Here is an 18,912-nt window from a genome sequence, read left to right on the forward strand (position 1 = left end):
TGGCAAGTCTTCACAACGTTGCCCTCCTCCAAGATCAGGCTCCAGACCCAGAGAAACATACATGGAGACTGGCTGGGTGTTTGTTACACCCTGACCATTTGTGGCGCTCTCCGGACAGCTGCCTGGTTGCCCCAATGGTCCTTCTTCCTCATCTTGCTTGCATATACCATGGCATAGCACATGTGAGCAAAGGGGGGATGATAGAAACTGTTAAGCTTGATTGGTTTGCTCCAACTTTTCCATCTGTGGCTCAACAGTACTGCCACACCTGTCCTATTTGCCAAGCCCATAATGTGGGAAAGCCTGTAAAAAAAAAAGAAGGCAGCACATCCCCCACCTTGAGGACCATTTGTAAATTTACAATTAGATTTTATTCAAAAGCAGAAATGTTGTTCTTATGAATATGTTCTTGTTATTGTATGTAAGTTTTCTGGATCGGTAGAAGCCTACCCATGTGCAAAAGCTGACACCATCACTGTAAGCAAAAAGTTGCCCAGAGACTTTATTCCAAGGTTTGGTATTCCTTTATCTCTAAACTCTGATAGAGGAACTCATTTTACTGGACAGATAATGAAAGAAATCTGCAAAGTCCTGCAGATCCAACAGAACGTTCATTGCCCATACCATCCACAGGCCTCGGGACAAGTGGAATGCCAAAATGGCATTCTGAAAAATAAACTGGCCAAAATTTGTGCTAAGACTCACCTAAACTGGCCAGATGCACTTCCCATAGCTCTTATGAGTATGAGATCTACTGCCAACCGAGAGACTGGGCTTAGCCCACATGAAATTCTAATGGGAAGACCCTTGAGGCTCCCCACCTTGCCACCTGTTGCCTCCCACTTTTGCGATATACATTCACTTGATAATACTATTCTGGACTATTGTAAGGCACTAATGAAGTGTGTTAAAGCTTTTCATTCACAGGTACAGGTAGCTCTCCCCAGAGAACGAGATGAGCCGTGCCATTCTATCCTGCCTGGAGATTGCATCCATATAAAAGTCCATCAACAAAAGTCATCCCTGGAACCTTGCTGGAAAGGCCCATTCCAGGTACTCCTGACCACCAACACTACAATAAAGTGTCAAGGACTCCAGACATGGATTCACGCTTCACACAGTAAGAAAACATCAGCCCCGTTAGACCCAGAGTCTCCTCCATATCAATCTTGTAATCAGCCTCCAAGACTGTTAGTGAGCCTAGCACCTCCCAGTAAGAGATCTCAAGACCAGTAGTTAGCCAAGCGCCTACTGGCAAAGAGGATTTGCCACTACAGAGCAAAGAGGATGTACCCCAACGACACCATTATGCCCTTTGGGACAGGAAAAAGGCCTAGTTCCTGGTTCCTGAGGTGGAGTTGATTAGTCATGATTTGGGTAGTTCTCAGTATTTCTTTTTGAGCCATCTTATATGAACTTGAATCATCAGTTATAAAAAACTCTGTAAACCAAACTACACTTCCGCACCAACAAAGAAGATCATTTCATAAAAATATGTTCTTGTCTTTAGTTAATCAAATTGGGATAGATTTCAATGTCTCTTGTTGTTGGATATGTAGTCATGTCCTATCTATTCTACTGGAGAAATACCCATGATACTGGTACATTTGAATGCAACTCGGATGTTAGCCCCTTACTATTCAGATGTTCATGGAAACGAAACTTGGCAGAATGTAAGTTGCAACCGGTCTGACTATGTACGATTAGCTTATGCCACCCCTGGAAAGTTCTGTTGGACCTGTAATGGATCTTGTGTTGTAGCAGGAGTCAGTAAGTGCAAGGTAGAATTTAAATAAATGGTGCTTGGTTTTCTAATGGTTCCTGGATATCTAACTACTCCCCTGCAGGTCAATTTTCAGGCTATTATTCACAATGAATGATGTCCCCATGCTGTAATACAGATGGATATACTGCACTAGCTGGTCACTATTTTGTGTGTGGAGATAAGGCCTATAAAAATCTTCCCTCCGGTTGGAGAGGAATGCACTATGTATCCGCAGCGTATACTACCTTTACTATTAAATCTCACTTACCTAAACAAAGAATTCGCAATGTTCACGAAATTACAGAAAATCAAAGATTTTGGGGTATAATGTTCCCCAGCTATGGTGCAGGCTTAGCTATGTCCGAGATAAAGAAAGTTGAAGCATCTCTGGAAAAGATTGCTAATGCTACTGCTGATAATTTTGATAAAATAAATACAGAAATGAAGGAAATAAGGCAAATGACATTGCAAAACTGACTTGTGTTGGTTTATATACTAGCCAGCAAAGGAGAAGTCTGTGCTTTAATAGGTAAAGAATGTTGTACTTATATTCCCGATAATTCAGAAGAAATCCAGGATTTAAGTAAACATAGTCGAAAAGCAGCAGCTAAATTCCATGAGTCAGATAGCTGGAATTTGAATTCTTTGTTTAGCTCTATTTTCAGTTCCTTAGGCTCTACCATCATTCATAATTTGTTGATAGTTTGTTGTTTTTATTGGAGTATGCGTAGTGTTTATGATGCTTAAGCATTGTAGTGATACAATGTTGCTTAAGCTGTGCTGCCAAGCAAATGAGGAATAGCCCATCGACCAGAAAAGAAGTATATAATTTGTATGTTGAAATAGCAGAAAGTAAAGAGAAAATAAAACCAGAAGTTGAAAGGTTAATGGCTATAAATATCTAACTTGTTGAAAAAAAAATTAGGGAAGGTAGGAGTAAATTTAGTCAGGCTTCTGGTCTACTTGACTAGAAAAACAGATAGAGACCAGAAGTGCTCATACTGCTTATTTCAGTTACATGTTTTGAGATAAGAAATCCTGCATGTCTTATTACCATGTGCACAGATGTCCAATTAAGTAAACTTGTTCTAGTTTCTCCAAGGTCATATTTATTTTTCTCTCTTTATCTGTCTTAAGTATAAAAATGCTTGAAAACCTAGAGAGGAACAGACAAGTGGGTGATTCCCCTTGCTGTATGAAACCCTCCCTGTGATCACAGTATAGCCCTAAATAAAGAAAAGCTGGCTCTGTCAGTTCTGATTTAAACACAACATGAAGTTTGATTTCTTCCACACTAGGAACCCTCAGGACAGGTCAGTTTTTTTGCTGCATAGGCTGGCAGTGTGTTGGGGGGGAGGGGGCACTAAGCTCTGGCACAGAGTTACAGGAGTGGATATGGGTCTTTTGGCTTGCCCCCAGGCCCACCCATGAATTGTGCTTCCCCCCACCCCAGACTCAGGAGGCACCAGTCACCTGAGTATACAGTCTCCTTCCATTTTCCTGACATTGCCAAGACATTGCAAGCTCCTCTTCTTGACAGTGGTTTCTAAGTGCGTCAGTCCTGCATGCTCCAGCACCTCTATGTTTGGCATTTTGTCTTCCCATTTTATTTTCAGGATCTTGCACAGGCATCTCATGTGGAAGCTATTCAGTCTCCTGATGTGCCTAACATATGTAGTTCATGTTTCTGAACCATAAAGCAGAGATGACAGCACACAAGTCCTGAAGATTCGTATCTTCACATTAGTTGATAGCTTGTTGTTGTTCTTTGCATGCTTTGATAATAACCCAAAATTCTTAGCTGCATTTCCAATTCTTATTCAGAACCCAAGTAACAAAAGCTGTCGATGACACCAGCTGTGATGTCAGGTATTGATTCTTCCATCCCTTGGTACGTGATCATAGTCTTCTTGAGAGTAATTGTAAACCTGTAGTTACTGCATGACTCAGAAAATCTGCCCAAGAGATTTTTCAAGGAAGATTCACTGTGGGCAACCAAGGCCACATCATCCGAAAACAGCAAATCTCTCAGAAGCAGCTCTTTCACCTTGGTTTTCACTCCATGCCTTCTATTGTTGAACAAGCCTCCGTCTAGTCTGGTTCGAAGATAAATGCCATCATTGCTGTCCCTGAATGCACGAAGAAGCAGGAATGAAAAGTAAATGTTAAAGAGCACGGGGGCTAAGACACACCTGTGTTTCATTCTGTTGTTGATGTCAGAAGTGTTTGATTCTTTGTTTTCATAAACTAACTAGGTGCCTTCATATGTTGATGTAATGAGCAAATGATATTCAATAGTTGGGGGGTGTGGGGAAACCCAATTTCTTCAGAACAGTAAAAAGGCTATTGACCATATTGAAGGTCTTCAGCAGATTGATGATGACTATGTGCAGTGGTATTCATTTTTTCTATATTTCTCTTGCAGATGCTTGACCAAAAATATCACATAAATGATGGAGCATCCTGAGCAAAAACCACACTGACTTGCAGGACAGATTCTGTCACCTAGAGACTGCAGACTAGGGATCATGATGTGAATGACAGTTGTTCTGATGATGTTCAACAGAAAAATACCTCTATAGTTGTCACAGTCACTTCTATTTCACTTGTTTTTGTATAATTGTACAAAGTAAGCATCTTTGAAATCTTGTGGTACTGCTTCCTCTTTCCAACAGAACAGTATAATTTGAACTTTCAAAGTACTTCATGGTTGGTACATTTGTAGATTTCAGCAGGCAAACAGTCATTGCCAGATGCTTTGTTCCCAGGGACTGATTTAATGGCTTTCTGCAAATCTTCTAATGTAGGCTCACTGTCTAAATCCATCATAACTTTGAACTGTGGTAATCCTTCGAGCTCTTCAGAATTCCAGAGTGTTCAATCCAACACTTGAGTTGTTTTTATCAGTGATGACATTTTCATTTAGGTCTTTCAGTGGAGCTGTTTTCTTCTTGACTGGACCAATTACTTATTTGATGCCTTCATACATTTCATAGCTATAACCTGCATCAGCTGCTTCCTGAATATTATCACAGAGTTTGAGCCAAAAATTGGGGATGCATCTCCTTGCCTCCTTTTGCATTTCTTTTTGAGCCTTCCTCAAATTTTCCAGGGTTATGGTGTTGGCAGATTTCTTGTAGATGGTTAACACTGTCCCTTTTGTTCCCAACAAGTGGTAGAAGGGTTTCACAGTGCTCTTCAAACCAGTCTGTATTTTTTGCCATATGTGGTTATAGCAGCATTGTACATGTTAATTTTTAAGTTATCCCAAGTGGCTGGGTTGTTAGGTAAATTTGCTTTCCCAACTTCTTCATTAAGGAGTCTGCATCTTTCTATGTCTTTAGTTTGGCTGACATCAATCTTTTTGGCACTGATTCTGATGCTTAAGCAAACTAAGATATGGTCAGTGTCACAGTCAGTACCGTGATAAGACCTCATATGCAGGATTTCTTTCAGGTAGTTGTGCCTGGTCTAATGAAAATGGCCAGCGAGTGTTCGAACCCTATGCAAGTCAAAATCTGTGCGTTACCAACACCTACTTTGATGGAAAAATTACAAAAAAGACAGTGGAAACATGCAAGATCAGGACATGTCAGCACAAAAAAGATCAGGACATGTCGTGAAAAAGATCATAACAAAAAAACAGTGGAAATATGTAAAATCAGGATATGTCCTGATCTTGCATGTTTCCACTGTCTTTTTTGTAATTTTCCCAGCAAAGTAGGTGTTGGTGACACACAGATTTTTGACTTGCACAGAGTTCTAACACTCACTGGCCAATGTTCCCTCTAAGGTGTTGTGATCCATGAGCGTGCCGCTTCAGTCTGTAAGCGTGCTGCTTCAGTCCTGCCTCCCCCTTTTGGCACACACTCTTATTCAGAAGCATGGCTTGTATTCTCAGATGGTGTTTGCTCTTGCCTACTATTCAGAAGCTTATCTGTGATATTCCTGTATTCACCTAAGCTAATAAAAATTTTAATTTATAACTTTAGTCTATGCATATGTTTTTTAAAGATGTGACTTTTCACATTTTCATTAATTTACCTAATTAAGGGAAGTGTATGTGGGGTGCGGATGTCTTTTCTGTTCACCTTTTCCTTATTATGGCAGGCTATGGATGGATGGATGGATGGACATAAATACAGCTAACTCCTGTTTCCATGGAATGGGACTATTTCCCAATTTTGAGAGAGAGAAGATAACTGGCTTTAATTTCTAAATGACCAGGACCCCAGCCCTAGCCCCTGCTTCGCTTTGCCTTGGGAGCAAGGTGGCACATGGTATCGGGGCTGGGGAGCAGAGCAGTTCCCCGGAGTCCTGCCCACCTGCACTATGCAAATCTCACCTGAGCCTCTGATTGCAGCACAGCAGTTCTTCTCTTTGATCTCAGATGCTGATTTTAATTTGGGGTGATGGGGATACCCATGGAGGAGGTGCTGCAGAGAAGACGCTTGGGAAATATTTGGTCTGCAAAGAGCAACTGCTATTAGTCTTAGAGAACTTATCTCTCCCTTTCTTGGAGGATCTATGGCTCAGGAGTGGAGCAGTTCCACAGCTCCAGCCCCGAGCCTCAGCTCCCATCCCTCCCTCACCTTGGGGAGCAAGGAGGCACTCTGCCCCAACCCCGGCCTCACCCCAGCCTCACTTCACCTTGGGGAGGAGCTGCTGCCTGAGCTAACCTCCAGCAGATGTCCCACACCAGCCCCGGTGTCTCTGTTGCGCTCCGTGCACAGCTCCTCTCTGGTGGGTGTACGGCATTAAGTTAGTGTGTGGCAACATTTTAAATTGTGCGTGGCCACGCGTGCGCGCAGCTTAAGGGAACCTTGTCACTGACCATTTTCATTCATATTACCAATCCCATGTCTGCCCAGAATAGCAGGCCAAGTTTCAATAATACCAGACCAAGTAAACAATATAATGACAGCATTCTGTGTGTGCACAATGAGCATCATGAATCAACAAGATATAGCAATGTGGCTTTCACGGGAAGACAGTAAGCTGTTTTTAACAGCAAAGTCTACTCCCTGCTCTCTTCTTCCTCCTGCTGGCTTCCCATGCCAGAATATGATGCAGTCATTCTCTTAGATAGAACCTGTATCTGAGAGCTGAGTAAAGCAGCAATGTCGATTCTAAATCTAACCAATTTGTAGTTTACTAGTACTGTTCTCTGTAAATCAGAGTCCGAGTTAAAGTGGAAACTTGGACAAACAACCAGGAAGCAATATGAGTATTGCTTGGGCATGCAAGGATGAAGTCAGGAAGGCCAAAGTGCAATTGGAGTTGCAACTAGTAAGGGATGGGAATGGTAACAAGGGTCCCTACAGATATGCCAGCAACAAGAGGAGGATCAGGGAAAGTGTGGTTCCCCTACTGCATGAGGGAGGCAACCTAGTGACAGATGATGCAGAAAAGGCTGAAGTACTCAGCGCCTTTTTCACCTCAGTCTTCACAGGCAAGGTCAGCTCCCAGACTACTGCACCTGGCAGACCAGTTTGGGGAGGAGATGAGCAGCCAACAGTGGCAAAACAACAGGTTAGGGAATATTTAGAAAACCTGGACATAATCCATGGTGCCAGGTAGGCTGCACCTGAGGGTGCTGAGGAAGATGGCGGATGCAATTGCAGAGCCATTGGCCATCACCTTTAAAAACTCATGGCAATCAGGAGGGGTCCTAGATGGTTGGAAAATGGCAGGTATAGTGCCCATATTTCAAAAAGGAGGATCCAGAGAACTACAGATGATTCAGCCTCACCTCAGTCCCTGGAAAAATAATGGAGCAGATCATGACCATTTCAAAGCACTTAGAGGAGAAAAAGGTGATTAAGAAAAGTCAGCATAGATTCACCAAGGGCAAGCCATGCCTGACCAACCTGACTGCCTTCTATGATGAGATGACTAGCTCTATAGATGCAGGGAGACCAATGGATGTGGTGTACCTTGATTTTAGCAAGGCTTTTGGTACAGTCTCCCACAACATTCTTGCAGGCAAGCTAAGGAAGTACAGGCTGGATGAATGGACTGTAAGGTGGACAGAAGACTGGTTGCAATATTGGGCTCAGAGGGTAGCAATCAATGGCTTGATGTCTAGCTGGCCACTGGTATCAAGTGGAGTGCCCCAGAACAATACCAGTCCTGGAGCTGGCAAACTAAGGAAGTATTGGCTGGATAAATGGACTGTAACGTGGATAGGAAACTGGCTGGAGCATCAGACTCAGGGCTAAGAGAGTACTAATCAATGACTCAGTGTCTAGTTGGCAGCTGGTATCAAGTGGAGTTCCCCAGAAGTCAGTCTTGGGGCTAGTTTTGTTCAATATCGTCATCAATAACCAGAAAGATGGCATACAGTGCACCCTCAGCAAGTCTGCAGATGACACCAAGCTGAGGGGAGTAGTACATATGCTGGAAGGTAGGACTAGGATTCAAAGTGACCTAGACAAATTGGAGGATTGGGCCAAAAGAAATCACATGAGGTTCAGTAAGGACAAGTGCAAAGTCCTGCACTTATGAGAAAACAATCCCATGCACCAGTACAGGCTGGTGACTGACTGGTTGGGCAGCAGCTGTGCAGAAAAGGACCTGGCAGTTACAGTGGACAATAGCTGAATATGATCCAACAGTGTGTCCTTGTTACCAACACAGCTAACTGGGCTGCATTGGTAGGAGTGTTGCTAGTAGGTCAAGGGAAATCCCTCTATTCAGCACTGGTGAGGCCATATCTGGAGTACTGGGTTCAGTTTTGGGCCCCTCACTGCAGAAAGGATGTGGACAAATTGAAGAGAGCCCAGCAGAGGGCAACAAAAATGGTGAGGTGGCTGGGGCACAAGACTTACGAGGAGAGGCTGAAGGTACTGGGATTCCCCTAGTCTAGAGAAAAGAAGACCAGGAAGGAATGTAATAGCAGCCTTCAACTATCTGAAGCAGGGTTCAAAAGAAGATGGAGCTAAACTGTTCTTAGTGGTGGCAGATGACAGAATAAGGAGCAACAGTCTCAAGTTTCAGAAAGTTTAGGATAGTTATTACGAAGAATTTTCTCACTAGGAGGGTAGTAAAATACTGGAATGGGTTACCCAGAGAGACTGTGGAATCTCCGTCCTTGGAGGTTTTTAAGACCCAGCTTGACAAAGCCCTGGCTGGAATGCTCTGTTTGGGGATGGCCCTGCTTTGACCAGAGGATTGAACTAGACAATCTCCTAAGGTCCCTTACAACCCTAATTTTCTATGATTCTATGAGTCTATAAATCAAATCCAGGTGTCAGAGTCCAAACATTCCAACATGTGACTCACTTTTATTTCATTTTTGCCAGGATAGGTTGGGTTTGGGCATGGCTTTTTCTGACTACCTTTTCTAGGGCCTTCCTCAAAGGAGGCAAGCAGGACACCCCTGACTAGGGATGCTTGGATGCTTTGGTAGCTGTCTCAGGTTCCTATATGTCTCATATGGAGTCCTGCAACCATCACACCAAGACCTTCAACATGTATACCTAGGCAAGAATATGGAGGAGTGAGGCTGCCCTAGACCTACCCTCTCCCCTTTTGACCATTGAGACAGAATCCAAAGGCCAGACTGAGTTTAGACATTCAGTATCTCAATGGTTGTAGCTCAGGAGTGGGCAACTATTTGGGCTGAAGGGCCACTTAACAAATTTTGGTGAACTGTTGAGAGCTGCACACACAAACTTGCACACATGCATGCATAAATACACATGCATGTGGACACACAGGCTTCCTGCAACTGGGCTAGGGCTAGTGCCAGAGCAGCCACAGGTGTATCAACCCACCCAGCGCTATAGCACACCCCACCCTGCTCACACAGAGCCTAGAACCAGCACCTACCAGCCATGTCCACAGCTGGGTGGGGTGGAAAATTGAGCCTGGTTGCAGACCTCTACACTGCCCCACCCTGCCATCAGGGCTCCTGATGTGTGTCCATGTGCCTGCATGTACACACACCCCTGTCTCCCCTTTACCCTTCAGCTCCTAGGAGCCCAGATAGGGCAGGGCAGGGCAGGACAGCACAGAGGTTTGCATCCAGGCTCCATCCCCCGTAGACAGAGGCTGGCATCTGCTAGCACTGCGGGAGACACTGGGTGGAAGCAGCCCCATCTGCCTGACACCACATGGTAGCTGGATCTGCCCGGGCCAGAGCGCAGTTCATCCAGGACATGCTGCATGGCTCTGGGTAGATGGGCAGGGCTACTTCCACCCTGCATCCTCCACAGTGCTTGGGAGATGCAGTCCCGCCCCTTAGGTCCTGGGCACCACCTGCCATCAGAAGCCAGGGCTTGCCAGCTAAGGGCGGCTTGCCCAGGGCTAGTGGAGGATACTGTTTTGAGGCCCGATACTCACCTTCCTCTGGAGGGTGTAATGTTGTGATATTTTATAGGAGCAGCCCTACTACACAACCTCTAGCCTGATACAGTTTACAGTCATATTCAGGACTAAAATTAGCTTCTATGGAGCAGCTTTATTCCTAATTTGAAAAGAACCTGCTATTTCCTCTCCCTTTCACCACAAAATATCAAAAGGTGCCCATCCACATCAAAACAAAAAGTTGCTAAGGATACATTTCTGCAAGGAAAACCAGATGAACAAAGCACTGTGATGGAATCCACACAGTTTCTTTCCATGTTAACCCCTAATGCAACTGCATGTTGTAGTAGGATAGCCTGCCCATGAAAAAATCAATGGAAAGTGACAACTATTGTATATTTTACAGTTTTAAAAGTATTTATAGTTCAGTGAAGTGTTCATTTAAAACTGCTGGTACCATCAAGAAAACATTACATCATAAACTGCCATTCTATATAATTTAATGATCAATATTTCTGGTTATATTAATTTCAATACTGAAATTGGTAAATGAGCTTATTTACTATGTCAAGGTAACTTTTAGTGCTGGGAAAGAAAACATAATGTTGCAGCAGTTGTCCTACAACTTTATTATTGCAATGGATCACATTTATGAAGACATCATAAAGTTACAAACAGTCGTAATAAAAAAGCAGTTTCAACAATGTAAAGTGATCCATTACATGGTCAGTATGACAACTTTATTACTGTAGTGGACCAGTATTACAATTACAAATAGGAAATATATTACAAGGAACTTGTTTTGAGACAAGAGAGCACAATAGGCTAACATATTACTTTAAGAACATATTTTTTATAAGACATAATAATTGCTTTGAAAACGTACAAAAACAAGTGAGCTACTGTAATCTGACAATCCGCTACCACAACTTTCAAAATAAAATAGTACAATAACAACTGTAATAGGAAAAAAGGAAAATATGCTTCCCTCCAATTCTGCAATGATTAGTGCTAGTGGTATTGTCCATTATTTTAATCAATGTGGAATGTGCTGATTCCCATCATGAACCATCCATGAACTCCCTGGTGCTAGGCACTATATGAAGACAGAACAAAAAGATGCTCCCTTCCCCAAAGAGTTTACTAGCGAAGTACGAGTCAGGAGACAACAGATATAGACAGACACATGATAGATGCATCCTATTTGTAATACTGGTTCCACTACAGTAATAAAGGACTTGGTACACCTACAGACTAACTGTCACATTTTCAGTGGGTACCACTTCAATGCACTGTTTTAAAAACAGATTTTGAGGATAGCAATGAGAGACCTTTCCAGATATGTGTGCGTAGGGGGAGAGCGGGGAGGGGGAGAAAGGGGCAGCACTCCTCTTAAGTGTGAGAAGCAGCCTGAGGGAAAGCTGGAAAGTAATTACTTGAGATGACTTTTCAATAATTAATAAGAGAAGGTATGGAAGTTAGGAGCAGACTAGTGATGCCCCTAGAAGTTTTGAAATATCTAAGAGAATATATTTACTTCCAAAAATCTATCCTTAATAGACCAAGATAATATACGGTCACTAAAATCTTCCATGCACTTCCACAAAGCTATCCTTAATAGACCCAGATAATATAATACGTTCATTAAAATGTTCCATTCAATTAGTAGTGAGATTTATTAAATTTAAAAGTGGTGTGTGTATGACAAATCTTGACTATCAGCAAAAATGGACTGATTTGAAAATTTCCATGGCAAATGCTAATCAAACAATGGCTCCTTATTTTTGTTTAATTAAGAAAAAGCAGTTTCATTTGGTTTTCTTGCATGTGTACATATATGCTAATATTAGAAAGCCATAAATCCAAATCAAAATTAAAAAGGTAAACAAATTAGAAGCTAAAATTAGAATAATTAATTGGATTTCACAGCATCAGTATGTGAAACATTAGGCACCACAAAATGGCTAGGCATGCAGTTTTTGAACAGATGGTGCCAGATGAAGTTGCACAGTTGTACCTGGGGGCAGAATTTGGCCACTGTAGGAACTGACACTTTTAGTAAAAGAGGTGAGAGTCTTCCTGTGCTTTTTATTAATTACTTGGTGCCAGTCAGTCAAGAAGTTGACTGTTGTAGCTCTTTTCAGGAATCTGCAGTTCAGTCTGAAATCTTTCATTTAAAATGTCTCTTGTTATAACTTGCTAATAGGATGCTGACTCTCTGGAATCATTGCTTTGCTGTACAGTCTCTTACCTCTCATCAACCTTAGCTTTTAAGGTTACTGTGGTTGGTAAAGGACAATTAACACTCAGAACAGTGACATCTGAAGTAAATTTCCACTAACGATGCAGAGAAGAAATCAGTATCAGAATACAACTCACGTTTATGGAGATGCAAAGAAGTTCCAGCATTTTTAGCATGAGCATTTTTAAAACAATTGACTACAGAGGCAGAACTGAAATAAAAAACCCAAATGGCAAAGACAGATATACCAACCCTAGCTGTTGTTTGTGCTAGTCAGTTCTGTGGGCCAAATTCTGCTTTTTGGTGGTATTAATGTAAAAATAAATTAACTCTACTGACTACACAGATTTACATGGAGATAGCTGAATTTGGTCCTTTATGTTCAGCATATAGCTCACAATACCCTGACAAATAATAAATGACTTCAAAAGATCATTATATAAGCTCAAGTTTTTAGTTATATGCTATTAATTTGAATTCAAGGCCAATCAAATTACTTCTTCCTAGGTATGATGCAGGTAATCTATCACAATTAATATTTCATTTGAAAAATAGTTTCTATGTGGAAAATCTTAATTCCTTTGTAATTGCCTGTAGTCCTTTGTTTATTTACCTTGTTAAGGAAAAAAATTACAGAAGCCATTCAGTAATGCAACCAGTTTAGAATTATGGTTAATTTGGTCTTTCTTTTCATTTATTAAGGGGCCTACTTTCTAGGTAGTATTTCTTCTCTTCTCTTTATTCCCTTTCCTTCTAACTAGCATTAACTCTTACACTTATTTGGGCCCTAATCTTTTTTTCTGCAAGCTTTATACAGAGATATATAGCACAAATAAGAAATTTAATATTGGAAATAAATTAGTTAGCAGAGTATTTACCTGAATAAGGTTTCTCTAGACAACTTGTGGTTTTACTTCTGGGAACTCTCTAAAGCCAAGGTCGAGTTATTATTGTGTTCAAACCTAATATTTTAAGTTTATTTTATTGTTTTGTTGACTTTTGTAATAAAGGATAATACACTTGTTCTGTGACTACCCTAGCCTTCTGAAGTCTGTGGATTATTTTGTTATAATAAAAATAATATAGCTCCAAGCTTTTTAAACCAGTTTGGGTGCACTGACAATTTATGCAGGCCTACAAACCTGACCTTGTCAAACATGAAGTCCAGGCATCTCATCACTCTTCTTTCCAATGTATTATCTAGAGACCAAGGGCCAAATATATTCTTGGAACAGTTTGACTGAATTTGGCCCATGTTATATTTAAGAAGACCAATGACATTTAGTTGAAAAAGTATTCCTGTGAGACCTTTATAGCATCTGAGTTTTTGATAGTTGCAGCAACAGCTATTTTTTTCCTGTGGTGCATAAGTAGTTACTAACTGGTAGAAGATCAGTGATCACTTGTATGAAATTATTTTGAACACAAATCAGTATTTGGTACTAGCTGAGTCTCAAGTGCCAACATCAAGTGACTTTATAGATTTGAAGTCATTCGGACTACTATAGCAACATATCAAAAGGGTTTAAACTATTGGAGGGTGGTTTATTTCGAGCACTGTTGGCAGGATTATGAAATTACATATGTGTTTTATTATTCTTCTCTTCAGCAGGGCTTTCATAAAGGCTTTAATAAATGATTTGCCGAGGCAGTAAAAGATAGTTGAAACTGTTTACACACACATATCATAGAAGTGTTCCTGTGCCCTAGACAAGACACTTATGGCAGAACACATATACAATCTGAGAATGGCACCTAAAAGATGGTGTATATAAATATTATCAGTCTATATAGAAAGAAGTAAGGTGAGAAGTTGATTTGTTTTGTTCTTTTTTAATCACTGACCAACTGCCACTTTTACAGCACAAAATATATTTCTTGTTTGAGCTTCCGTGGAATTTTTTTAAAGCTCTCTCTATTGAAATCATCGAACTGCAACGTTGAATAGATGCCCTATATTAAACTGGGAGCCTTGGCTATGGAGTTCTGCCAACTCTAAGGGGCTGACTTAAAAATCATACAATTTTTTAAATGGTGAAATCTTTTCACTTGCCTTCTAGCATTTGAGCATTGGAATTTCACATTTTCAAACCTTTCTCTGAAACTGTGATGGCTAAAAATTTTACTTTTAAAAAACATAAAACCTACTATTTTCTTGTTGGCACAGGAGCTAAGGCTTTAAGAAAAATAACAGCATGAAAGCTGCCCTTAAAAGTGGAAGTTGGGATAAAGTACGCTCCCAAAATTTACATGCATCAACTTTTACATGCCATTCTGCTGGGGGAGGGGGGGTGCGCACGCGCAGTCAGGTATCCAGGTTTTGTAACCGTATTGGTCTAGAGGCAAAAGGAATCAGAACTCACGGTAGAGGTGCTATCTTTTATTAGACCAACTAGATATTTGCAAAAGAAGTTTTTAATTGCAAGCTTTCGGGCACATGTAAGATCTTTTTTCCTATGCCTGAAGAAAGGTGCAAGTTCTCCTGGGTAGAAATGAAAGCTCATATTTCATAGGAGAGTTGAAGGTATGGTAAAAACTCCTGTCTGGAACAGTTAATTTTATATGCAGATTAGGGTCACCTCTACCACAAATTCTGATTCCTGTGTGCATGCCTGCATTTATTTCATTCTTTCCTAATGACATAAAAGTCCATTTTTCTTCCAGCATTACCAAGATGGGGATCTCTCTGCTTTGTGCACTGCAAAGAGTGATCCATTACATTTTTTTCATTTCACCCATGGTTGCCGACCCAAGAATGTTCTTTTTTTATTACTAACGATCTGCAAACTTTTTTACTGAAGTGTTTTACAAAATGTAAAGGTAACCCTTCTGCCAGGCCCTGGACAGCAGTAATGGGTATGATATGGAATTTAAAGGTTTAATGCCAACTTTTAACATCTGAAGCAAGCCCCGTCCCAGAATAAAGTCTTACTAGACAGCAAATAGTTTTATACCAAGCTGTCCCCACCCCAGAAGCCCCTACGCCCCCGCACCCTGATACCCCTGACCACAACCTGCACCATGTTGCCTGCTGGCTGCCTGCTTTGTTTCCCCATGTCCTGGAATGGATACCACCTGTTGCCTCTTCCTCCTGCTGGCCCTGCAGCTCTATACCAGCCACACTGCCTTTCTCCCTGTCTCACCTGGTGCTTCAGACGGCCTGGGAATGCACAGCCTCTCCACTTTCCAGGTGGGCAGCCACTGGAGGCAGCTGTGATGCAGCAGCAGCAGCACATGCCTGGGGAGGAGGAGGGGTCTATGAAGGCTTCTGTAGGCCACAAAACCTTCACAGGTCTCTGCAGGGCACTGAACCATGCACCTGCTCAGCTGCAAAGTGATACTGATGTCCTCTGTCAATCAACACTTGCAAACAGCCTCGGTCAAGCTCATACTTTCTTATTTTTTTATAGACTCAAAAAAAGCATCTTTCGCCTCATCTTTCACAGCTCGGCTGTAAACTTGCAGACAGCTGGCGACATTCATCAAAATGGACCCCTGGTCGGATTTGGCGGGGCGCTGTCCCACAGGGCTTTACTAACACGGCTCTGGATTGAGACCGGAGGCAGCTTCTGTGGCCTGAGACAACGCGGTCAGGTGAAGGTGGCAGCAGGAAACCTCCTCCTGCTGCTGCGTACCCTGGGTCCTCTCAGGGGCTTTGCCAGGTAGGCTTCCCTGCCCTGTCTGGACCGCCAGCCCCCCATTGCTGGGTCTCCACACTTCACACCTTGATAGTGGCCTCTCCTTGATGGCAGTCGCATGCTTGCCTGGCAGGGGAAATACCATGGTCAACACGGAGGGAGGCGCTCGGAACGGCTGCGCTCTCAGAGGCGGGGGGTGGAGCGCAGGAAGGAAGGGCGAAAGGGGCGGGGCTGAGAACCTCCTCCCCTCCGCTGGGCCCTGCGCAGTGCGCAAGCGTCGCCGCGCCGGACGTGGTGCCGTGGGTGGGTCACATGGGCTCGGACATGGCGCGCCGTGGCCGCGGGCCGGGGCGCTGCCTCCGCGTCATGATTCTGGTGCTGGTGTTGGTGCTGGGCGCGCGCGCGGCGCCGCTGCCTCTGGTGCTCAACACGTGGGCCTTCCGCGGGGCGGCGGAGACAGGTGGGGCCTGCGGGCCGGCGGCTGCAGCTGTTAGCTCCTCGGCTCCTGCGCACCGCCTGGTGCCTTCCCCGCGGGGAGAGGGGCCGGGGCGGGCTCCTGGTGACCCACCGGGCAGAGCTGGGAGGTGCCCGCGGTGCTCCATGCCCTACTTGGGGCCCCGGGTTCAGACAGTCGTGAGCCCCAGCGCCTTTATTGCGCTTGGTGTTAGTTACCCCAGGGCTCGAGGCACGAGGGCAGTGGGCGCTGCTGACTGATGTGGATGGAGCCTGGCACGCACACCCCCAGTGCTGCAGGTGTGTAGCTTCGCAGCTACCTGGCCCTCCTGACATGTATTTCTGAATGTGTGCACACACGCACATGTCAGGTGCTCCTGATGTGTAGCTTTACATGCACAGCCCAGGTACGGCTGGTTATGTAGATTCACATGCACAGGACACTAGCTTTGCAGGACCCAAGTGCTGTAGTTTCACACATGCACACATTGGGCACTACTGCTGTGTAGTTTCACACATCCCCCAACCCTCATCACTACTCATCTGCTGGTTGATGCACAGGCACCAGGTGCTACTGCTATGCAGCTTTGCACACGTGCGCTAGTGATGTACAGTTTCACGCAGATGCGTGTGCCCTGGGTATTACCAATGTGTAGCTTCACATATGAATGTGTTTGCACACACACACACGAGGTTCTGCTGGTGTGTAGCTTCACACATGCACATGCTGGGCACTACTAGTATGTAGCTTCAACCCCCCCCCACGTTACTAATGTGTAGTTTCATGCACCAGGTACTAGTGATCTGCAGTTTCACGCACACGTACTGGGTGCTACTGATGTGTGGCTTCATATGCACTCATACATGAAAAATTTGTGGAAAAAGGAGATGCACTGGTATCATCATTTGTTGGTTAAACCGGAAACTCCAACTTATCCAAAAACTCAACTTTACATAGTGAAGCTCTGACTACAAACATTTGCTTCCATTAAGTACTCTGAATAGAGTTGTTTCAAGCCACATTGGTTTGAGAGTTAGTTATGTACAAAGCATTTGGTGGGTCAGGTCTTAACCCTGCAAGCTGTTCCTCAGACATTGCACCCAAGTAGGGGCTCCCTTGACTTCCCTTTGGCCATATGTAGTCTCAGAGTCCAAGCTTGTGAAACAGTTCCTGAGATTAAGACTTTTGACCAAGTTCAGCAAAAACGGATGTTTGTGACTCATAAAGTTTTGCAAGTTCAGGCTGTGAACAAATATTAAAAAGCAGAAAACATTAGATAAAAAATAGACTAAGGTCTTTGGTGTTGCATGAACTTTGCCTTCATTGCTTTGCTTTAATTTTAATTCCACCCTTCACATTTTTACTTGAGTGATATTTGAACTCCAGATTCTCTTTAAAATTGTTCTTGAGCAACACTTAAAAACTTGTTTAGGTTGTGTTTTCTTAAACTTTTAATAGTTCGTACTCTTGCAAGTCATTCCATGTGGAACTGTAAATATTTAATACAGGTCCGTGTGGGCTTAGGCGAAGCAACTTTTATGACTATGACTTAAAGTAACTCCCACCTTACTGGGTAGCAGAAGCATTCTAATTAGATAATGTTCTACTCATATAAATTATTTTTGGGTTTTTACTTGGTATACCAAATACATGCAAATTTTGGAGAGTGTTGAACAAGAATACGTCTGTTACAAAAACAGCTTCACTTTACATTCAGAAACACTAATCAAAATGGGGAAAAAAGAAAAATTTTGTATTTTGAGTAACATTTTCTGATGATTTTACCTATTATTGACACTTAAATCATTTATTTTTGCCTCCATCCTTTTTGTTTTAAGATTTCAAACATTAAACAGTAGATGCTCATTTTCACTCACAGATTTTATCATTTGTTGATTGACAGCATGGCGTACTTTACAGTCAGGAGGCTCTGAGTTAGATGCAGTTGAAACAGGTTGTGGTCAGTGCGAGATTGAGCAGTGTGATGGAAGTGTGGGGTTTGGAGGAAGCCCAGATGAACATGGAGAAACAACGTTAGATGCTATGATAATGGATGGGTAAGAAAATTGCCTGTGAAAGTTTGGTTTTGGGGATCTGTGGAACACTTAGATATAAACACATATTTATGTATTGGGTACTGTAGTGAAACTGAGGAAAAAGCAATCCGGTCAGGGAGGTGGCCTGTACCATAGCACCAGGACATTTGGAATCTAATTGAGCATTTATTTTGCAGTCACTGCTTTTCACTTAATGGTTGACAGGTAAAGCAGCTGAGAGATGAGCTAAAGTGGGTGGAGTCTGTGACAAAAATAAAGTAGAGATTCTCTCTTTAAGTGAAAGATGGCATGGAATACATGTCACTGTACAAGTAAACAGTGAAAGGAGAAAGATGCGGTTTTTTTCCCCAGGATTGAGGCCTTGGAGATTTTCAGAATAGATTTCTAATAGAGAAATGTGAAATGTTTTCTTTTTAGGAAGAGTCTGGCACAGCCCCTGGCCCCAA

The 18,912-nt window shown here is 42.8% G+C and overlaps 1 protein-coding gene across 1 annotated transcript in view; it reads left to right on the forward strand.

The window, feature by feature from the left end:
- Window positions 1-16,232: 16,232 nt before the first annotated feature.
- AGA (aspartylglucosaminidase) overlaps window positions 16,233-18,912 on the forward strand; it is a 33,770-nt gene continuing 31,090 nt past the window's right edge. Inside the window, exons 1-2 of the mRNA XM_090036148.1 lie at window positions 16,233-16,415; window positions 18,313-18,466. Coding sequence (XP_089892274.1) covers window positions 16,268-16,415; window positions 18,313-18,466 — 302 coding nt within the window. The 5' untranslated portion in view covers window positions 16,233-16,267. The remainder of the gene's footprint in view (window positions 16,416-18,312; window positions 18,467-18,912) is intronic.

This window comes from Crocodylus siamensis, chromosome 2, assembly GCF_052110815.1.
Source record: "Crocodylus siamensis isolate JL-2025a chromosome 2, ASM5211081v1, whole genome shotgun sequence".
Classification (NCBI taxonomy): domain Eukaryota; kingdom Metazoa; phylum Chordata; order Crocodylia; family Crocodylidae; genus Crocodylus; species Crocodylus siamensis.